Below are 21,684 nucleotides of genomic sequence, written 5' to 3'. Positions count from 1 at the left end.
GATTTCAATTGCTTTATAAATTCCGTTTTCTTTTCTTATTATTTTAATATGTTCCTGTCGCACTTTCTTTTTAATTGCCTATCTCCCAAACACATCTATATGTAACTCCTATCAATGTTTATCAATGTATGTATAAAATTATGAAGTATAAAATTTGTTGTATCTAATAAGTGTAAAGAGCATATAAAAGGGGTCTCAAATTAACTTCCATATCAATCGGTATGTGATATAAACAAAATCAGATACTCGTACTCATGAAAAATAGAGAAGTAAGCAAGATTATCATAAACAAAATCATATTATTTTTTTATTCAAAGTCAAGCAATTAGGTTTATTACCAGGACTATTCTTGGAGCAGGTAATACTTAATGCATGGCTCTATTTACATATAGATACATAGAATTCATATACTTGATTCGAAAACCAAAGTCTTCGTAAGAAAGATATTTTTGGTTTGTATTTTTTTTTTTTTTTGATATTTTGTATAGCCGTTAAAATACTAAACTAAAGCTTTAACAAACGTACGTACCTTAGAATACGTGGAATACATAAATAAACCTATGTTATTTTTAATCAAGATCAGTAAAAAAAAAAAACATACAAAACTATTTCGTATTTATAAGTATAAACAAAACTGGTTCAATTCATTGTGAAACACAAAATTTTTATATTGTTTGCATCCGTTTTTTTTTCTTTCTTTTAGGTACCGTGCAAATGAGAAAGTATCGATTCGATATCCTCGATCTGTACACCGGCATCATGGGGCTCCATCGCCAGATCCTCGCCAGGGTTCGACTTCATGGGCGTATTGCTGCAAAGCAAAAATAATTAATATAGTATTATTAAGTTGCACCTTAGATTAATTCAATTAAAACAATCTCGAAATAGTACGTTTTTTATGATCAGCATCAGCTAGAGCGAGACAACTCTATATACATATTCAAGAAATGCTTTTGAGATGAGAGATGGGTCAATGTAGTGTTTAAAAGAGGAGTTAATACGACATCCTAGAAGTTGACTCTATCCTTAAATAACTTGCGTACTTTTTTAAATTATTTTCATCTGTTTATCCATATCTGTAACTTACTATATATCTCTATCTTTTACTACATCTTTATTTTCACTTATATCTGTTTAACTTTAAATTGTGAATTGAGCTGTACAAAACATCTACAACATCAGCTGAAATTATTTGTGACTCGAAGCAGAGCCTTTGCTGTGTGTTGATGCTCTTTTGAAAATCGCAAAACTGTGATATCAATTTGCAAAGGACAAAGGATAACCGCTGATCCTCATCAATGTCTGTATTTAAATTTCAATCTATATCTTTATCTCCCGCTCCATCATTATCCTTATTTCCATCTCTGTCTCTGCCCCTCAAAGAGCTGTCATCTATATCTACATATATATTCCTCATCTTCTCCATCTCTATCTCCATCACCTTATCCCGCTCCCTCTTGATCTGCATCTTCATCTCCTTCTCCATCTGTTCGCGCACTTACATTGTTGCCACCTCCGCATCGTTATCATCCCGCTCCTCACACTCGGCATTTCTGGTCAGCGGCGTGGATGACGCCACGGGTTTCCGTTTCTTGGGTATGTTTCTTATGGAGGCAGCATGGCCAGCACTGTCCTCGCCAGCATTGGGCGTCTGGTAGAGCAGCTGTGGACTCGTGATGCGGATGGTGTGCATCTCGCCGCTGTCCACCATGATGCGCATTTGGAAGTTGTCAAAGTAGCTGGGAGTCTGGCGGGGCACAGGCTGCATTGGTTGGCTGCCACTGTCGGCATAGGCAAAGCTGTAGGTGTTCTCCACATGGCTAACGCTCCGGCACATGTCCAGCTCAAAGTCGCCACTGGCCACATTGGAGGCGGACGTCTGCTCCGGCGACTGTTGCGTTGTTTGCGCCTCGGCGAGAGTCGCCAGTGGAGGGGGCGTCGCTTCCAGACGCGCCTCGGCACGTTTCTTGGCCGGCTTTTTGGTCACTTTGGCATTCGACGACGACTTGGCGGATTGCGACTCCTCCGGCGCCACAACTGGAATCAAAAGATTGTTGGCATCTATTCTATCGAGTTTAACGATGCACTTACTACACTTGGTTTCAATTAGGCGGGAGGAGCGTCTCATGCTATTCAGTGCTGGCTCCGCATTCACTGGCTTCTTGGGTGGTCGCCCACGTCGCTGACCCGTGCCCAATGTTGTGGGCGCCGGTTGTGCCGCTATTTCCAATGCAACGCGTCCAGTTTTTGGCTGCTGCTGTTGCTTCTTGGCGCTCAGATTCAATGCCATGAGGAGCGCCGGATCGAGATCGTTGCCGCAGCCGCTGTGGCTACTGCTGGGAATTGGTTCACTTGGCGTGTCTTTGGATTGGTTAGAATCAAGTGAAGGTGCTGCTCCGACTGCTGCTCCTTCGACTGTGCTTGCTGCTCCGGCTACTTCAGTTACTCTTTCAGTGGCGCTCGCTGCTTCAGCTGTTTCTGCTTCAGTTGATCCAGCTTCAATGGCTGCTTTTGCAGCCTTAGACGCTGCTTTGGCTCTTGCTCCTGTTCCTCCAGCTGTTTCGCCCACTCCTTTTCCTGCTTTAGCTGCTGCTTTAGTTTTTCCACCTGCTGCTCCTCCTCCAGCTGCTCTTGGTCTTGCTGTTCCTCCAGTCGCTGTTTTACCTTTCGCTCCTACGCCAGTTGCTGCTCCTCGTCCAGCTGTTCCTGCAGTTGCTTCACCCGCTCCGGTTCCGGCTTTAGCTGCTGTTTTAGCTTTTGCTCCTGCTGTCTCTTTTCCAGTTACTCCTCCAGTTGCTCCTGCTCCAGCTGATTCGCCTGCTCCTGTTCCCGCTTTCGCTGCTGCTTTCTCAGTTTTCTCTGGGAGCTTTGCTTCCTTTTTGGGTGATTTATGGGCATTAGAAGTGGGATTCGCTTTGTTGGCTGTCTCGCGCATGGCCGTTAGCTTCTTGCTGGTCTTCCTGGGACGCTGCTTTGGTGTCGTCTGTTGCTTAACCTTTGCCTTGACGCGTTCCCGCACCATGGCCAGATCCTGACGACGCTGTTCCAATATCAATTGTTGATTCAGTGCCTCCTCGGCCGCTGACACTGGTTGTGCTGTAGGCTCTGTTGGTGGAGACGATGATGCAGGTGGGTCTGGTGGTGGAGGAGGCGTCAGTGGAGCCGGCGCTGGTGGTGACGATGGAGGAGCAGGTACTGACACTGGTGACAACGGCAGAGCAGGTGGTGCTGGTGGTGGTGCCATTTCGCCACTTGTATCCGCCGCCACAGCCGCTGCATCCTTACTTGGGGTCAACCAATTTCGCAGTGGATAACGCACCTCACCATCCTGGCTCACCAGCTGCGCCGGCTCACTGTCAATGGCCAGCGGTGGTGCATGCTGTGGTGCAGCGGCAGCAGCCGCCTTCAGCCATTCCTCATCCTCGGTGCTGCTAATATCCGACAGATTCTCCATATCCAAGAGTTGCATCGTCTTTGCCGGCACCACCGAGTTGACCATGTGACTGGAGGCAGCTGAGGCAGTGCCAGCGGATGAGTTACTGCTGTTGCTGGCACTGCTGCTCGAGCTGCTCGAGGAACTGGAGCTGCTCGAGCAGCTGGAACTGCTGGCACAGCTGCTGCTACTCGAGTTGTCCACAACGGCATCGGGCAAGCCCGAGACGAGCTTGTAGTGAGCTATCTCCACCATTGACTGCTCCACATTGGGCAGCACGGCGGCAGCTCCCTCAGCACTGTCCACCGCCTCGGTGCCAAAAGATCGCACACGCCGCAACACCATCGGCTCCACGGGCAGACGTTCCGCCTGGAGCTCAAAGCAGGCGCTGCTCAACTTTGTCGTCTGCTGCACTGCATCCACATGCACATCCACCGGTTGCAAGGCGCACTGCGCATTCGTATCCGTGTGCTCCGCCTCATCCGGCCGATAATACGAACTGCCCGAGGAGTAATCCGTTTTGGCAGCGCTGCCATGTGGTGTGCCAAGCGCATGTCCAAATGGCGTACCCAGACGCATGCCCGGCGTGATTGCTGTCAACATGGGCGTGTCCAGTATGCTCTTCGTATCGCTGCCAAACAGAAACGAGGCGGAGGGCAGCAGCTTGGCATAGGGCGTGGCTAGCGGTGGCATTAATGTTGGTCCTGGTGTTGGTGGCACCTGATCCGCATCCATCTCCGCCTCTGGCTCCGTTAGCAGCACCTTAAACGGTGTCTCCAGCAGCATCGACATGCTGGGCACCGCAGCATCGGCGGTGGAGTCCTTGTGCGGCTCCTGCTCCGACTTGAGAGGCAGTTGTGATCCCTGCTCCTGCTCCGGTAGCTGCTCGTGTTGTGCTACTTCCTTCTGCTTCTCCTTCTCCTCCTGCTTTTGCTGTGTTTTCTCCTCTTTAATCCCCTTTACTTGTTGCTTCCCCTCCTTGGCCTCCATTGATCTCTTCACCTTTTGTGGCGTCGTTATCTTTATATTAAACCCTTCACCCTCAGCCCCAGCCCCGTTCCCCGACAGCCCCATCTTCTCCAGCTTCTTCTTTGACATCTTCTTGCAACTTGGCGGCATCTTAAGCTTCTTTTGCTTGGGCGCCAGGGGCGTGGCCGACGCCTTTTTCTTGCGACGCACACGTGGTTGAGGCTTTTGCGTCTCCATTCGCTGGGCATTAATCGCTCGCAGACGCTGCTCCAAATCCGTGCTGGAGCCATGCAATTGACGCTGCCAGGCGGCCATCAAATCCTCGTGCTCATCTGCCAATGCTTCTGCCATGCCACTTTGATTCTCTTTGCTCTCATCGTGGGAGGTGGATGCACATGTGTCCGGCTCCGGCTCCGGTTCCACCTCTCGCTCTGGCGGCGGATCCTGCTGTGCCTCGACCTGGTTCTCATCCACCGCCTGAGAGATGATGCGTTTGCAGGCATTGACGGCGGCACGTCGCTTCTGCTTGCGTTTGGGCGTGGCAGCTCCAAGGGGAGCACTTGACTTGGAGGCGGCGGTAACTGCCTTGATTACCGTCTGATTACTACCCTCCTCCATGGCGAACAGTGGCGGCACACAGCTGTTGCTCTCATTAGCGCTCAAATCAGCAGATGCTCCTGCCACCGTTCCCCCTCCTGCGGCTCCTGCTCCTTTTTCTTCTACTTCCACGGGTTCTACTTCCGCTCTTGCTGCTGTGCTCGGAGTGCTGCCAAAATTGGGCAGAATTTCCACATTTTTAATAATGATCGGCTTCTCCGGCTGCACATCAATGGGTTTCTCCAGCTGCTCCGCCTGTTTCTCCTTCAAGGCCTTCAACTTGACGCGTCGCTGCTGACGCTGGAGCTGCTGCTGGGCACGACGCGTGGACAAGGGTGTGCTCTGCAATTGAGCGACCGCCTTGGGTGAGAAATTCAAGGTGCGCACATGCGATGTGCGCTTTCGTGGCGTGGACAGACTCCGAAATGCCTTCACATTCACAATGCCCGCCGTCGAGGGCGTTACACGTTCCAGCACCAGACGGGATGAGTCCAGGGAGGCGGGCACGGCATTGTTACTGCCCAGCTTGCTGCCCGAACGCTCCAACTGTGAAGGAGGAGCACTGGACTTGGCCTGCTGCACCTCCTCGATTAGCTGGACGGGCGGCTCTGGTGGTTGCTTCACCGCGCTGTTGATGATTATTGAGTTGGGTGGCAATTGATTGGCAGTCACTGTAATCGGCTCGGGTAGCGGTATCTCAATATGTGAGACATCTGCATTGGCAAAGACATCGGAGCGCAGCTGTTGGGCCAACCACTCATTGTTGACCAGGAACGGCAAGTGCGATAGCAATCCCTCATTGGACAGGAACATGGGAAACGTTAGCTGGCCAGTGGTGGCGTCCACGCACACCTGATTCCCAATCGCATTCGCATCCGCATCCGTTATGGCAGCGTTGCCATCGCCAAAATTAATGAGATTCTCGCTGGTAAAGCTGAGATTCACAGAAGACGCCGGTGGTTGCTTCTGTGCACTCTCATTGGAATTGAGCACTATCAATTTGGATATACTGAAATTGGGATCAATCAGTGTGCCAATGGAGCTGTTGGCATTCATTTGTATCACAGCATTGGCATTCCCATTCACCACATTCACATCCCCTCCGCCATTGACGGACACGGGCACGGATCCGGATCCGGACCCAGATGCACTTGCCGAGGCAACCGCATTCCGTATGATGAGCGGCGTCTGTGGCGGCACTGGCTCTGGATTTATTACAATTGCTGCAGTTGCTCCAGCAGTTGTTTCTGTTCCTGCTCCTGCTCCTGCAGTTGCTCCTGATGCTGCTCCTGATCCTTCTGCGGCTTGTGACGTATCCATGCCCACCACCTCCTGCAGCACACGATCGAATGAGGGATCCTTCTCGGTTGCCTCCAGTATATTCTTGACCAGATCATCTAGCACCGACTCCGCGTTTATCGAATCCACACTCGGCGCATGCACTGTGACCGATTGCAAGGCCACGTTTATGTTGTTCAGCAGCTTCTGTTGAAAGTCCTCATTGGTCATGATGGCCTGCGTCAGCTCCTGCAAATAAATGCAAACAATGTTGTATAAAAACAAAAACTAACAACAACTGGCATAAAGTTAAGAGTAAGTTCAAAAGGAAAAACAAATTAACAAATCAATCTTCAGCCTCTGACTAATACATAGTTATTTATTCCTACCGGCATTGCCTGAGGCATGGGCATCATCAGCTCCGCCTCATTGCTAGTGGTCGTGCGTGGCGTGGAATTATTCTTAGGTCCACGTCCAGGGAAACTTAGCCCATCGTCCGTTTGACCAGTGCTAATGTCGCTGCCCGTACTACTCTCCATCGATTCATTGTCTTCGCTTAGATTGCGGCAGGAACGGTCCATGCTGCAGTACAAATGTGGTGCCAGCAGGCGCGAACGCTTGCAGCTCAGTGGCAGTTCCTCATCCGACAGCGCACGCCTATGAAAATAAAAGAAGTCGATTATAAGTAAATATATATGTAAATACTAATGGCATCTTAGAATTTTTAACTACAATGGTATACTACAACTTACATCAAAAACTTAACACAGGCATAATTTTGTTTATATTTAACCGATCTTTATCATATAAAAAGAAACTTCTATCGTAAAAACTGTAAGTGAGGTGAAGTTCTTTCCTTGGGGATAATTTGCTTCTATTTGTCTATAGATTTTTGAGTCTCTAGCTCTTGTAGTGTAGTTACTAGTTTTTCTTATTAAATTGACTCGGCTATTTATGAAGAAATATACTTTAAGGGGTCTGTCACCCTCCAACGAGTAACAAGTATAACAATTGAAAGAAGCTTGCTCTTGGAGTGAATCTACGTACATTCGTTCCCTTTTGCGTTGTGTATTGTTGTTTGCATTCCGGTGACAGGTGCTGTCTCTGGCACTGCTGGACGCTGACTTGTCCAGTTTCAGCAGCTCGCCAAGGCGCTCAGAGAGCTTGAGTTGCTGCAGACGAAGGCGTCTTTCCAGCGGCAGTTTGTGCATGGCGCTTGCCACTGTAAATAAGAGATTTGATAAATATTGAATTGACATGACCAATAGAATGTGACTTCATGTGCATACCTAAACCGGTGATTTTGACATGTTCGCGTATCATCTCCTCGAGGCCGCCATTGAGAAAGTTGTGGGGCTGCAATCCCTGGCGGAAGGCAACGAACTCCTGATGCAGATGTGGCGATGTGCGACAAAGCGTCAGTGCTGCACGTTTTAGATTATTATTAACCAAATAGCCTGCAAATAAAGTGTTCATTTAGTTATTAACTTGTGCAATTTATTGTCTGCACAGACTTACCCAGAACAAGACGCGCTATATCCGAATGCAGCACAATTGATTCCATTTTGTCTGCTTGTTTACTTATTTAGTTGTGTGTACAATTGCAATAGCATGTACAACTCTCACACATATTTACAACGATGATAACAACACAAAAAAATTATTTGGTTTGTTTATTTGTGTTGCGCTGCTTTTTTCTGCTGTCCGCTTTTTGCTGCTGCTGCTTGTTGTCTGTTTTGCTGCTGTTCTGTTTTCGCCGATGCTAATGTGAATGCCGATGCCTATTGGCCGATACTGTTGTTCAAGTTTTGTTGCGATCTTTGTTTCTTTTACATACTATCTCTTAACAGCCTATATTTATATTTTGTACAAGAATTGACCAAACTGAATCAGGGATTTGTTTATAGCGCAGTTTGCTTTTTTTTTTTTGCATTTGCGCACTGTACAACAACATCTAAAACAACAGCATCTGTTTGCCGCCAAAAGGTTAAGCTGTAGAGCTGCTATGAATCCTGAGCTATCGATGGTTTGTGCAACTATCGATATAAAAAACGGTATTTGAAAAGCGTTTCGAGTACTGGCGAACCATGATTAGGCATTCGATTTGAACATACAAATTTTACATAGTTCACTAACTTCACATAGTATTTTGAATAACCATGTAAAAAGTTTCACTATCGATACCTACTGAATTTTTCATGGTAACATCGATACTTATCGAAATATTGCACACCTGAAGATGTACAGTCTGAGTATATCTGGCAAATCGATACTTATCGAATTAGTAAACATCTGGAAAATTGCACACCTGAGATATCTGGCAACGTTTCCATTTTCATACATTTTTTTAGTTTAAAAGTTTTGAATCAACGCAAATGGTGGCAAAAACAGTTGTTACCGAAAAAAGTGACGGCCAAGAGTTGGAGAAATTAAATAAAGCCGAGACCGGAAATGATCAGCCGGAAACAAGAGGCGTCGGTGCGGTAGATGTTAGCACAACATCGCCGGCAAAAAGTGATAATGGTGGGGGAGGGCGCAAGCGAAAGCGCCATCTATTTAATTCCATACGGGCACAAATGGAATTTTACTTTGGCGATGCGAATCTGAGCAAGGATCGCTTCCTGCGTCGCTATGTGGAGCAGGATCCTTGTAAGTGGCGTGCCGAAAATAATTCTCTCTTGTTATTTATTATTGTTGTTTATAGATGTGCCGCTTGATATATTTTTAACGTTTAACAAAATAAAGACGCTCACCCAGGATGTGCAGCAAATCTCGAGATCGTTGTCCAACTCGCAGCTGTTGGAGCTGGACGAGAGTGGCCTGAAAGTGCGTCGGAAGACAGCGCTGCCGGTGCAGCGGGATGTCAACGATAAGACGCTGTACGTGGAGGCGTTGCCGCGTACGGCAACACATGATTGGCTCAAGGAGGTGTTCAGTCGGTATGGTGCTGTGGCATATGTGTCACTGCCGCATTATCCGGGCACCCGAAAGATCAAGGAGTTTGCCTTCATTGAGTTTGAGCAGAGCGCATCCGTGGAGAAGGCTGTCAAAGCATTTGCCCAAGTTCAGGGCGTGCTATCGATGGAGCACACAGATCCCGCCGACTTGGCCAGCATACGTTCGTTCCAGCAACAGCAGAAGGTTGCCGGCAACGCGGATGTCCAAGAAGCAAGCGTCGAATCAACAGTGACATCCAAGCAGGCCATCAAGCGTGAAGGCGACAAGGAGGATGCACAGGAAACTGTGGCAGCTAAACGTGTCAAGTTGGAGCAGGCGCAGGATCAAAGCGAAACAGGATCCGGCATTGAAACGACCGATGCTGAAATCTCGCAGCAAAGCGAGACAGATGATCACAACGATGACAGCAAAGAGGCGTCCAAACAACAAAAGCGCCGACGCAAGCAAAAGAAGAGGATCGTTGTGGACAAGCACAAGCCGAACATAGAACCCAGCGCCATTGATCTGAAGGTGTTGCCAAAAAGCAGCTGGTGCAGCATGCGGAACAAGTATCTCAATCTGCAGCGTCGCATCATCAGTGAGGCAAAGAGCAAATTGTGGCGCAACTCACAGACAGACAGACAGCAGCCGGCACTCAAGAGCACAACGATGCAATCCCAGTTGCAGGCACAGCAACAGCAGCTGGTCGAGTCGAAGGGCAAGGGCAGCTGCAACAGTGGCCCTGGCAGCGGTCACGAGGAAACCGAACCGCACAGCGATGCCGGCGACACGGCGGAGGTGGCGGTGCCACCGAAACGTCGCAAGCGCAACAAGAACGCGGGCGTCCACAAAATGAATATGAATTTCTATGGCGCTGGTGGCAGCGAAGCCGACGATACCAAGATGCCCGTGCGGGCCGAGGATGCGGCACAGGAACGTTCGCCGCTCTTTAAATACGAACCCGGCTTGATTGTGGAGTGTGCTCTGCACGAGCCATGCGCCAATGTAAAGGATTTCAAGGCGGACATGCGTCAATACACGGAAATCAAATATGTGGACATCAAGGAGGGCGACCAAGTGGCACATCTGCGAATGTCCACGCCCAACGCGGCCGACGAGCTCACCCGCCAGCTGACCTGTGCTGAAATGCAACTCAAGGTGCTGCGCGGTCAGTCCGAGACTCAATATTGGCGCAAAATCGAACAGGATCGGGAGGCGAAGCTAACCAAAAAGGTTCGCGTCCAACAGAAGCGTGGACGTGAAAAGGTTGCCAAACTGTTGGCCAAACACATCAAGTTCGACGATGCCGACGATGAGGTGGCAGCTCCTGGTGGCGCCACCAACGAACCCATTCATCATCCATCCATCATCAGCATTCCAGCTGATGTCTAACCCGGAGTCTACCAAACTGTACAAAGAACTTAACTTATGATTGTAAATTTGCTTCAATTCGAAGAATCCAAACTGGAACTGAAATTATGCCGAAATATGATAATTGTAAAATTGATTAAAATGGAGACTAAGAACTCGGTCCCTCCTCCTCCTTCCCTCCCAATACAATTTATTGTAATACAATTATTCAATGTATTATCAATGTATTTTATCATTAATTGTAGCAAAAAAAACTTTTTTTAATTTTCATTAAATAGAAGCATTAAAATTATACAAATAACTTATAAATTTAATTGACATTGAGCCGAAAATTTTGGATCAATTAAATTTTTTAAACACCCGCATATTTTTTTTCTTTTTTCAGTTTTGTTATAGTTTTATTTTCAATATAAATTTTTTAATATTATATTGAGTATTTAATTTATTTTGTCGACTACTTTAGTTGACCTAAATAAATAAATAAACTGATCCATTTTATACAAACAAAAGTTTTTTTAATTGAAGATTCTAAATTGTGTCTATACCAGTAACCTGGTATACTGGCGCACCGATATCTGGAATTATAGTCAAAGCTGACAACACGAAATTGCTTTACATGTTTATTATAAATATATACATATGTAGTAATAGTTAATGTTACTAGGATTAGCTAATAACATTTAGTTATTATTATTAGTTAGCGTTATAGACAGTCTTATCTTATATACTACATGCATATATATACAATCTTAGAACTTTAATCGAGATGCTTATGTACATATCCTTAATTTGCATGGTTTTTTTTCTGGATTTGCTTAGGGATATTTTCCTAAATGTTCGACATTAATATTTATACGTGATCACCAACTATTCATCCTTAATCATAGTTATTTAAATATAAAGGGAGCCATCGGCTGGGCCAAGATAATGCATAGATATGAGGAGTACATCGATGATCGTCCAGACGCCAAGACCGCCAAAGCTGAACAGTTTGCCAATACCCTCCTGCCAATGGCCCAGATAGAAACGATCGGCCCCAAAGCCGCCCAGTGTTAGGCTGATGAGGAGTGCTGTGCTCCATCGATACCCCTGAGTCCAGTTGCAGCGTAGATTCCGTGTAAACGAACGATTGCCGAGGCACAGCACATCCTGCTGGACGGTGCAATTGGTGCGATAATATTTTTCAGCTGCCGAATTGCAATTGGCGTGTTGCTCACAGTTTTGTTGCCAGAGCTCCGTTTGGTAACAATAGCGACAATTCATTAGGCGTTGAAACGAACGCTCGCCCTGGCACTGGACATTGCTGAGAGGCTCGCAGGTGATGTTGACATCCCGTCCGTAATGACAGTTGAAATTGTAACTGCAACGTATGCATGGGAACTGTAGACGATCGCAGGGCGTCTCCTTGTCCAATGGACACATCATGTTTGTGGTGCTGTTGCCATTGTTGTTGTTATCGACAACCGATACTGATGATGATGATGATGATGACTTGCTGGCCATGTTGGCCAGTGCTGGCACAAATACTTCATTCTCATTATTGTTATTATTATTATTGTTGTTGTTGTTGTTGATGCCAGCATTGCTGTTGTCCTTGCGCTGATCACTTTTGGCATCCGTCAGATCCATTTGATTGCCTCCGCTGGCCGTTTCACTGTTCTTAATGCCGGTCAACACGAATATGACGATTAACGCTATCGCCGAACGCATATTCACAACAATGCACTGTCGCTGTTGTCTCATGTTTGCTGGTGAATCTCCTGCAATCTTTTCGTGACCAAGCCAACAAATGTCTCTCAACTGAATCAGATGTTTTGGTGCTATCGAAAATTCATCTTATCGATGCTATACAACAATATATCGATATACGATAGATATTAGAGTTGTTCATCGTAGTTCAATTGAAGGATTTAGTTCAGTAGTTCAATTTTTGATGAGCAAACTTCACACTGGAAATTTTAAATTTTTGAATGCAAATTTCAAAATGCAGTAACTTTGCAACAAATGAATAATTTGATCAAAATTTAAAATTCCAAATTAGATAAAATAAGTTAAGATAAAATAAGTTCGTCACCTCAAGGGGAGAGAAGTAACAAATTTAATTCTAAAACAAAATGTACAAAAAAAATCGACAAAGTTCTAACAAAAATTCTTCATTTTCGATCTATCGTTCCTATGGCAGCTATATGATATAGAGGTCTGATCAAAAAAAATAAAACAAACTTGATATGCGTACGGTATCCCGGAACCTACTTACCAAGTTTGAAGTCTATAGCTCTTATGGTCCTTAAGATCGATGCGTTCAAACAGATGGACGGATAGACATGGCTCAATCGACTCGACTGTTGTTCCTGATCAAGATACTGATACTTTGGGAAGTCTGCAACGCCCCCTTGTAGCTGTTACATACATTCTGCCAAACACATACCCTATTTTTTACCATTTTCAATGGGCTCAGGGTATAAATAGCCAGATATTCCTCTAATAGCAATTTTGAAATTTTTCTAGCAGATAACCAGATCTAACTATAAAATAGCTAAGTTGGCAACTGTGATTCGATACACCTGTAGTGTCAACAATCAACAAACAAGCCAACGGGAATATTATTAAACCCTTTCTGAAGGAAATAATAAAAAATGAGTGGCGCTACAAAGTGTGATGGGGCTTTGCATTTAAACGTCCGTCTGCATAAATTGGCCGCCCAATTTGCTGGCGCTTTTCCAAACCTAAGCCGTCCCCAGCCAATTGGCTTTTACAGCATTAACGAGGCCAGGGAGTTCCAGGATGATGCAAGTAATGCCACCTATCTTTTTTTGCCGCCTCGAAATACGTTGCCCCTGAATCTTAATGCGGGCATTGAGAACGTACAACGGAAGGTTGCTCAACATGAGTACCATGACATTTATCAGTTTTGCCAGTACATTTATAATCATCAAGAGCTTTTGGTCAAGTCATCCAATGGCCAATTGAGGCTGGACAATGACTTTGTTACCTTTCGTGGCATTCTACGCCTGATCATGTGCACGCCCTACGAGAAACAAAAGGACTATAAGCTGATGGCAACACGACTGAATGATACCATTTACATAGCCAAGGTGGAAACGGAGGCGGATCGCATTGACCGCGAACAGATGACACAGAGGCAGTTGGACATGTGCTCCTGGGGATTCAAGTTCGAGCAGTATTGCACCACAGATACGCCCAACATTCCGCCCAAAACAAATGTTCCCGTAATTGAGGCCAAAGAATTTGCCTGCGTCTATCGTTGTAAACTTAACGGGATGAATCTGTTATACGGCGCCGAAATGGACGGAATGAAAAGCGACGTCATCGTGTAGGTACTGAAAATCAAATGAAATATGCATAACTAATGAAAACACTGTTTTTCAGTGACCTGGACAAACCAGAACAGCTGAGATCCGTTGAGTTTGTGGAACTTAAGACGACCGCCCATCAGTTGAATCGGAATCAACAGCGCTCATTTGATAATTACAAATCCCTGAACTGGTGGTGTCAATCCTACTTGGTTGGCATTCGCACTATCCTGGCGGGCCTGAGAGATAATCAGGGGCTGCTCCATGACATCAAGGAATACAACGTTACCGAAATGCATCGTCAAAAGCCTTGGAGTCCAGCAGCCGTGGTCACATTCCTCTCAAATTTCCTGCACGAACTGAAGTCATTAATAGAGCACATTGACGATCCAAATGATCCTCCAGTCGTCATGCTAGACTACATTGCGAATGAGGGTCAAGTACTGTATACAGTGCTCCAGGGCACGCATCGACCGCCAATGTTACCCAATTGGTATCGACAACTTTTCCGGGGAGAGACTTAACAGCATTAGGCAAATAGTGTATAATTATACTTAAAATATAGAAATTAAGACCTAATGTTTACATGGATTTGTATCACTTAAGATCGCTTGTTTCCAGCAGGGGTACAAAGCTGTCGGTTCCCATTTTGGAATAGATCGAATACTCTGGACTTGTGGGCTGTGAGCTGGTGACCGGTCGCCGTCTGTCGGTCGCACTGGAACCCACAATATGTGTGGCAGAGCCGCAACTTTCCCGCTTCTCGATGACACAGTCGAAGAAGCGGGACAACTTGACAGCATCGGTTGTTCCAGCAGCCAGACTGCGTGTGTCCCGACAATTAAGCCAGATTTCCTCGGCACCACATTTGTCCGCTGGCAAATAAGCAAATAAGGCAACACAGTTGTAAATATAAGGATATCTTTTGAGCTGGAGTACTGTTACTCACCTATGCCACCAGATTTCTTGACAGCCGTCTTGGGGTGACGTTTCTCATCGATTAGATCCAGTTTGGTGCCCATAACAAGTATGGGAATTTGTGTGGCGCCAAGAAATTCCTCGAGATCGAAACGCATATGTGCATCCGTTGGATAGTTAGGGAGTGGCGATGGCGGCATTGAGGTGCCGCGACTTTTGTACGTATCCTTGCCCTCCTTGTTCACAATCTCGTAGAGCCAGTCGAGCAGCTGCTCCTGTGACTTGCCATTGGTCAGATCGTGTACCAATATCACACCGTGTATACCCGAATAGAAGACACTTCGCGTATTCTTGTGGCTCAGCGAACCACCAATGTCGAACAACTCAATAAAGTAGGGACATTGGCGGACGGTGCCCTCCTTGAACTCGTGAATCTTCACCTGAATATTGCAGCCAACAGTCCATCCCGGCCTTATCAGCGATTCATTGTGCGCAATCAAATGCGTTAAGCAGGTCTTGCCGACTCCTAAAATAAATGCATTTGTCACATACAACAAATATTGAATCTAATTGTAATAACCTGAATCGCCAACCACAACAATGCGTACACGATTATTCATATTTTGTATTGTTTTGTCGTGGCATCAACAGCAAGCAAATTGACCCAAAATACGGGCAAGCTTTTTTGCCGTTTTTGCAGTTGACAGCTAATTTGTACAGCTACTGTGTGGCCAATAGAAAAAAAATACGTATAAAACAATACAACTTAATCCTTTGCAGTGTTTTTTTTTAAGTTAAATTTATTTTTTTTTACAATGAATATGTACATCTCCTCTCTCTCACTCTACTGCTTGCGCGCTAGTCGTTACGCTATCAGAAGCTGTCGGGTATAACATGCAACAGCTGATCAGCTGATGCACTGTTGCCAACTTAGCCTTTTATAGCTAGCTCTGACTATTTTTAAAGTTCGATCTCAAGGAAAATTTTTAAATTGCTATTAGACGGAAATCGGGCTATTTTTAAAATATAATCGGCTATGTTTTGCTATTAAAGTTGTTTCTAAAACTATGCAAAAGTGCACGCAAAAACAACTATAGGTGCTTTTCGGCCAGAAACATCTATTTTTACTCTAAAAAGTTGGCAGCACTGACTACAGTCGTTTCTGCTACATCGATGAATGAGAATCGATATATTATAGCAACAGGTCGAACAATGTCGAAAAACTTAATAAAGTAGGGACATTGGCGGACGGTGCCCGCCTTGAACTCGTGAATCTTCACCTGAATATTGCAGCCAACAGTCCATCCCGGCCTTATCAGCGATTCATTGTGCGCAATCAAATGCGTTAAGCAGGTCTTGCTGACTCCTAAAATAATTGCATTTGTCACATACAACAAATATTGAATCTAATTATAATAACCTAAATCGCCAACCACAACAATGCGTACACGATTATTCATATTTTGAATTGTTTTGTTGTTTTGTTTGTCGTGGCATCAAAAGCAAGCAAATTGACCGAAAATACGGGCAAGCTTATATGCCGTTTTTGCTGTTAACTAGTTTGTACAACTACTGTGTGGTCAATAGAAAAAAACAATACAACTTAATCCTTTTCACTGTTTTTATAAAATTTAATTAATTTTTTTTACAATGAATATGTACATCTCCTCTCTCTCTCACTCTACTGCTTGCGCGCTAGTCGTTACGCTATCAAAAGCTGTCGGGTATAACATGCAGCAGCTGATGCACTGTTGCCAACTTAGCTATTTTATAGCTAGCTCTGACTATTTTAAAGTTCGATTTCAAGGAAAATTTGTAAATTGCTATAATACGGAAATCGGGCTATTTTCAAAATATATTCTGCTATGTTTTGCTATTAAAGTTTTTTCTAAAACTATGCAAAAGTGCACGCAAAAACAAATTTAGATGCTCTCCGGCCAGAAACATCTATTTCTACTCTAAAAAGTTAGCAGCACTGACTACAATAGTTTCTGCTACATCGATAAATGAGAATCGATATATTATAGCAACAGGCTGTTTTGCCGCTCAGTCAGTAATTGTTCGCTCAGTTGATAACACGGTAGTTCAACGCTATACACAGTACACAGTACACGTACATAACGTACGACTTGATACTTAAAGTAATTATACATTTATGCGCTTATTTACTACACACAATAGGAAATTGTTTTCGGTCTTGCTTTGAAGTTATCAACTAATTTAACGTAGTGACCGACAAGGAACAAGAGAAACGATCAATGTGCCAACTAATTATAAGTGCGATAAAATGATTATGGTATCCACAAAGTATATAAAAGTGCCCGAAGTCTTGAGAAAACCATAAGCATACATATAAGCGAGCATATGTGTCTGCATAATTTCTTATGTACATATTTTTCTATGTATAACAATTGAAAACTTTCGTTTGTTTATACGTGTACCCATTTATGATTATATGTGTGAAATATACACACATATACATATGTGACTGTATCTGTGTGTGTACTTGCAGATATTTGCGTGCAACATGCACCCATCTGTTGATTCTGTATAATAGGAAATAATTACGAGGACCACTTAGATAAAGTTAATTATATTAGTCACATGTTCCATATATAATTGTATTTAAATATAAATATATATTTCGCAACACATACACATGTACTAGGTGAGATTCAGCATCTCAGCATGTAAGATGATTCATCAGCTATTACTGAGAACAAGTGAACTACATTCTTATAATTTAAACAATAATATCGCACAAGAATATTGTATGAAAACGTTATACATACATATATTGGCAAATGCGTAATTATGCAAATGGGGTTATCATCTTTCGGCTTTTCTACGCATGTCATCATATGATACTGTGTCTATAGACATACTATATGTATACTATACTATACCAACAAAAAGGGCGTCTTCGTTGAAAACGTGGCCACGCCGAATGTCGATGATGACGCATTCGTTGTTTTTGCCCCAGACAAATTGGGTTTGGGACATTTGGGAAATTACCGATTTCACAACAACGTTTCATAGTTACGAGCCGCGTTTACGGAGGTTGGACTTGGGGCTAATTATTAATGTAATATTAATATATGTATTCGCAAGGGCGTAGCTAGCTTTGCGACAAGAGGGTTGAGATATTCCCAGTCAACAAAAATTTATTCCAGAGTCAAACTTAACAAATCTCTGAAAAACTAAAAGATCATCAAAAAAAAATTAAACTCTAATTGCTTTTAAATGAATATCAATAATTCAATTTAGACAGACAGCAAATAAAATTTTAAATGAATTTATTTATTGTATGACATATTATATATGAAATAAGTAATAGAAATGTTAAAATTTTATATGAATTTATAGGCGTCCTCCTTGCCTACGCACTCATTGTATACTCGATGTATGGCTCTTAAAATGTGACCCAAATTTACTCTGTATTTGTTGTCATACAAAGGTGTGACAACTAAATAAACATAGCCGTCATGCTCAACTTATGTATACCCTACAATAATTTCCCTACACTTTCTCTCTCTATCTGTCTTTCTTTGCAGTATTGAATCTCACAGGAATTACTCCTAACTCAGTAATCTCAGACGCAAGAACAAAAAGTCAAGAAAAACATAAACAATGTATCCATTCGTAAGTATAAACAATTATTATTATTATTATTGAGTTTGCATGAACATACATACGGAACAGACGACCTTGGTACCTATTTTATACATAGATATCGCTAGATATAAATATAATAAAAGTTTTTACTGAGTTCTCTTTATTTTCAAATGTGGGGAATATTTTTTTGAGATTGTGGCATATTCGGTATTGGGAGTATAAGTTGATGTATGTATATATTGTATTTCGAATTCTTATAGGGTTCTGGAATGCCACAATCAACACCACAGCAACAACAACAACAACCATATTCATCCAATAATGAGCAACCTAAGGTGCCGTTTGGAGTTGGTTGGGTAACCACCGCACCGATGCAACAGAATAATGCACCATACCCCCCAAATCCAACTTCACAGCCTCCATATGGCCAACAACCACAACAACAACAACAATATCCAAATGCCAATCAACATGGCGCTCCCTATCCAATGCATGCGCCATATCCTACCACAACAACAACAACATCAGCGCCCTATCCATATCCAAGCAATAATCCACCAAATGTGCACCACCACCAACAACAACAACAACAACAACATCATCATCACCACCAGCAACACCATCAACAGCATGGTCAAAATCATTTTAATCAGCATACAACTTCGTATGCAGCTGATCGTGGATTTACACCGGCCATGTCAGCACCCTATGGATATGAGTCTTCTGGTCATCATGCTCAAGGGCATGGTTATGGTCATGGTCAAGCGCATGCGCATGCGCACACACATTCGCATGAACATGGCCATGGATATGGACATGGTCAAGGGCAAGGGCAAGGGTATGGTCAAATGCATGTGCAGCGGTCGCTCAATCAACACTTTACAGCCCATAAAGAGGTTCGTCTATATAACAATATAAATGTCTGGCTTTGTGTCTCCCTGGACCCCAATGCTTTATTTCATAAAATTAATTAAACACTAGGCATAAATCTGTTCGGTTTGGTCCGTTTTGCTCATGTACCCCTTAAATGTTGTTGACAGCGCAAGGTGGCAACGCCAGGACTTGTAAATTTATCAGGCAGTTACAACACATTAACTTTGACTGGACATTTTTACCTTTTGCAATGCAGATGTGAAAGCAGGCGATAAACCAGCATATAACTTATTTTTTTTTGTGATACTTGTATTTATTTAGGGAACACCCACATTGGTGCCGGCTCAAGGATTCGATCCAGTTAAAGATGCTCACGATTTACGCAAAGCAATGAAAGGCTTTGGCACGGATGAGGACAAGCTCATCGAGATCATCTGTCGTCGTAATAATGAACAACGCCAGGAAATCCAGCGTCAATATAAAACTCACTTTGGCAAGGATCTGATTGAAGACATCAAATCGGAGACGAGCGGCAATTTTGAGAAATTGCTGGTTGGACTCCTACGTCCAATTGTCGATTATTATTGCGCCGAATTGAATGATGCAATGGCTGGCTTGGGCACCGATGAGGAGGTCCTCATCGAAATACTTTGCACGCTCTCCAACATGGAAATTCATACAATTAAACACCAATATTTGCGCTGTAAGAATAATTCAAAATAACTACAATATCTTTATATTTATGTGACGGTATATTTATTTAAAGTATACGGCGCACATTTGGAATCGGAGCTTAAGTCGGAAACATCGGGCAACTTTAAACGCCTGCTCACATCATTATGCACGGCGGCGCGGGATGAAAGTGGACGAGTTGACGTCAACATGGCCAAAGATGATGCCAGGGAGCTGCTCAAGGCAGGTGAACTGCGTGTCGGCACCGACGAGAGCATGTTCAATATGATCCTGTGCCAAAGGAACTATCAGCAGCTGAAACTTGTAAGTCAGCATCAACTCTTTCCAATCAACTGCAGTATTTGATACGAGTATAACTTATTCATTTTACAGATATTCCAAGAGTACGAGAACATGACTGGCCATTCCCTGGAGAAGGCGATCAAAAAGGAGTTCTCTGGCGATATTATGGAGGGTCTTATTGCCATCTACAAGTGCGTCACAAACAAATCCGAATACTTTGCATCGCGCTTGCACAAATCCATGGCCGGCATTGGCACCAACGACAAACAGTTGATTCGTGTCATAATTACACGTTGTGAGGTATTTTTCCTATCATCTAAATTACCTATCTATTGTTATAACCATTTTATATATATTTTTTCAGATTGATTTGGCAGACATTAAGACCGCTTTTGAGCGTTTGTATGGCAAATCGCTAAAGAGCTGGATCAAGGTAAGAACTATTACTAAATGATAAGCTTTGACTTTACTCTATATACTTATCTGTATTAACAATTGCATCGATCAATATGTTGAAATATCTGTAAAGCTCTAAACATTTTTTTAGAATCAATTAAAGAACTCAACATATTGTATCCATGCACAGGAATTTAAAATTGTGTTAAAAATGATCATGTCATAAAGTAAAAATATGATGAATAAATGTTAATAATATATGAACATATAACTGCTGTAGGAAACATCAAAAAATTTATTTATACTTTGTCACCTCGATCACAATTCCGACTTTTAGCTGAATTCTTTACTTATAAATTCTATAGTCCAATATTTTTACAAATTTAAAACTCAAATACTATTTATATTTGATAATTGTACATTCATAATTTTTTCTTACTATACATTTATTATCAATTCAACATTTTGTTTTTATTTTAACAATTTTTATCTACATAGTTTAATTTAAGTGTGTCGACTGCTTATACATAGCTGACAATAAGTAAATAAATAAATTATCAAATTGATTGCTGCAATAACTCAGTTAAATATATCTTATATTTAACTTGAATAAAAATAACATGTATATAAATAGAACACACATATGTAAGTGTAATTGCGGATATTAATATTTATATATTTTTGACTTATTACAGGGCGATACTTCCGGACATTACAAACACGCTCTGTACGCATTGGTTGGAGAACAACGCTCATCTTAATTTGACAGCCCCATGAGGAAAAACAATATAAAAATGGAAAGCCAAAAAAAAAAAAAAAAAAAACGAAGAGAAATAATTGATTGATGCAAATTGCGTAAATTATTTCTTATGTATTTTGAAATATCTTATGTATTTTTGTATATTTTTATGATGTATGTTGACTATGAAGTAACTATTTTTATTATTATTATACTATTCTTAATAAGGAATACAATTCTATTTCGAATTGTATTAATAAAACATCCCA

General features: G+C 43.1%; 6 protein-coding genes across 7 annotated transcripts; 3 read left to right on the top strand and 3 right to left on the bottom strand.

The window, feature by feature from the left end:
* Nucleotides 1–279: 279 nt before the first annotated feature.
* LOC117792465 lies at nt 280–8,263 on the bottom strand. The gene is made up of 7 exons (XM_034632626.1): nt 7,796–8,263; nt 7,567–7,734; nt 7,325–7,499; nt 6,667–6,934; nt 2,092–6,526; nt 1,503–2,037; nt 280–811 (listed from the first exon to the last, which is right to left on the bottom strand). Exons 1-7 carry the CDS (start codon nt 7,839–7,841, stop codon nt 700–702), a joined length of 5,739 nt encoding a protein of 1,912 aa, XP_034488517.1. The 5' UTR covers nt 7,842–8,263; the 3' UTR covers nt 280–699.
* Nucleotides 8,264–8,559: 296 nt separating this feature from the next.
* Nucleotides 8,560–10,829, top strand: LOC117793633 (la-related protein 7). The gene is made up of 2 exons (XM_034634000.1): nt 8,560–8,926; nt 8,982–10,829. The coding sequence occupies exons 1-2, from the start codon at nt 8,653–8,655 to the stop codon at nt 10,604–10,606; spliced, it is 1,899 nt and encodes a 632-aa protein (XP_034489891.1). The 5' UTR covers nt 8,560–8,652; the 3' UTR covers nt 10,607–10,829.
* Nucleotides 10,830–11,189: 360 nt separating this feature from the next.
* Nucleotides 11,190–12,410, bottom strand: LOC117785045 (TM2 domain-containing protein almondex). Its single transcript, XM_034622935.1, has one exon. It carries the CDS (start codon nt 12,326–12,328, stop codon nt 11,477–11,479), a length of 852 nt encoding a protein of 283 aa, XP_034478826.1. The 5' UTR covers nt 12,329–12,410; the 3' UTR covers nt 11,190–11,476.
* A 733-nt stretch (nt 12,411–13,143) lies between these two features.
* Nucleotides 13,144–14,482, top strand: LOC117793537 (decapping nuclease DXO homolog). Its single transcript, XM_034633873.1, has 2 exons — nt 13,144–13,919; nt 13,976–14,482. Exons 1-2 carry the CDS (start codon nt 13,222–13,224, stop codon nt 14,421–14,423), a joined length of 1,146 nt encoding a protein of 381 aa, XP_034489764.1. The 5' UTR covers nt 13,144–13,221; the 3' UTR covers nt 14,424–14,482.
* Nucleotides 14,432–15,631, bottom strand: LOC117793538 (rab-like protein 3). The gene is made up of 3 exons (XM_034633874.1): nt 15,398–15,631; nt 14,849–15,343; nt 14,432–14,774 (listed from the first exon to the last, which is right to left on the bottom strand). The coding sequence occupies exons 1-3, from the start codon at nt 15,435–15,437 to the stop codon at nt 14,497–14,499; spliced, it is 813 nt and encodes a 270-aa protein (XP_034489765.1). The 5' UTR covers nt 15,438–15,631; the 3' UTR covers nt 14,432–14,496.
* Nucleotides 15,632–16,829: 1,198 nt separating this feature from the next.
* On the top strand, nt 16,830–21,454 carry LOC117781520 (annexin B11). Of its 2 annotated transcripts, XM_034618292.1 has the most exons (8): nt 16,830–16,958; nt 18,372–18,459; nt 18,693–19,328; nt 19,627–20,008; nt 20,072–20,301; nt 20,371–20,580; nt 20,645–20,713; nt 21,372–21,454. In XM_034618292.1, the coding sequence occupies exons 2-8, from the start codon at nt 18,448–18,450 to the stop codon at nt 21,435–21,437; spliced, it is 1,605 nt and encodes a 534-aa protein (XP_034474183.1). In that variant the 5' UTR covers nt 16,830–16,958; nt 18,372–18,447; the 3' UTR covers nt 21,438–21,454. The 2 variants fall into 2 exon arrangements, with proteins under 2 accessions (XP_034474183.1, XP_034474190.1); XM_034618299.1 differs by lacking the exon at nt 18,693–19,328.
* Nucleotides 21,455–21,684: the final 230 nt, after the last annotated feature.

The sequence above is a fragment of the Drosophila innubila genome, chromosome X, assembly GCF_004354385.1.
Source record: "Drosophila innubila isolate TH190305 chromosome X, UK_Dinn_1.0, whole genome shotgun sequence".
Taxonomy (NCBI): domain Eukaryota; kingdom Metazoa; phylum Arthropoda; class Insecta; order Diptera; family Drosophilidae; genus Drosophila; species Drosophila innubila.
Note: the sequence above shows the minus strand (reverse complement) of the source record. Positions and strands in the feature narration are given on the sequence as shown.

Bases quoted from the DNA above. Each gene is read 5' to 3' on its own strand.
- LOC117792465 (XM_034632626.1), bottom strand. From the start codon at position 7,841: ATGGAATCAATTGTGCTGCATTCGGATATAGCGCGTCTTGTTCTGG. The intron at 7,735-7,795 runs GTAAGTCTGTGC...CTTTATTTGCAG, and splicing joins TATAGCGCGTCTTGTTCTGG to GCTATTTGGTTAATAATAAT. The intron at 6,527-6,666 runs GTAGGAATAAAT...ATTTATTTGCAG, and splicing joins CCATGCCTCAGGCAATGCCG to GAGCTGACGCAGGCCATCAT.
- LOC117793538 (XM_034633874.1), bottom strand. From the start codon at position 15,437: ATGAATAATCGTGTACGCATTGTTGTGGTTGGCGATTCAG. The intron at 15,344-15,397 runs GTTATTACAATT...CATTTATTTTAG, and splicing joins TGTTGTGGTTGGCGATTCAG to GAGTCGGCAAGACCTGCTTA. The intron at 14,775-14,848 runs GTGAGTAACAGT...CTTATTTGCCAG, and splicing joins CAAGAAATCTGGTGGCATAG to CGGACAAATGTGGTGCCGAG.
- LOC117793537 (XM_034633873.1), top strand. From the start codon at position 13,222: ATGAGTGGCGCTACAAAGTGTGATGGGGCTTTGCATTTAAACGTCCGT. The intron at 13,920-13,975 runs GTAGGTACTGAA...ACTGTTTTTCAG, and splicing joins ATGAAAAGCGACGTCATCGT to TGACCTGGACAAACCAGAAC.
- LOC117785045 (XM_034622935.1), bottom strand. From the start codon at position 12,328: ATGAGACAACAGCGACAGTGCATTGTTGTGAATATGCGTTCGGCGATA.
- LOC117781520 (XM_034618292.1), top strand. The intron at 19,329-19,626 runs GTTCGTCTATAT...GTATTTATTTAG, and splicing joins ACTTTACAGCCCATAAAGAG to GGAACACCCACATTGGTGCC. The intron at 20,302-20,370 runs GTAAGTCAGCAT...TTCATTTTACAG, and splicing joins ACTATCAGCAGCTGAAACTT to ATATTCCAAGAGTACGAGAA.
- LOC117793633 (XM_034634000.1), top strand. From the start codon at position 8,653: ATGGTGGCAAAAACAGTTGTTACCGAAAAAAGTGACGGCCAAGAGTTG. The intron at 8,927-8,981 runs GTAAGTGGCGTG...TGTTGTTTATAG, and splicing joins CTATGTGGAGCAGGATCCTT to ATGTGCCGCTTGATATATTT.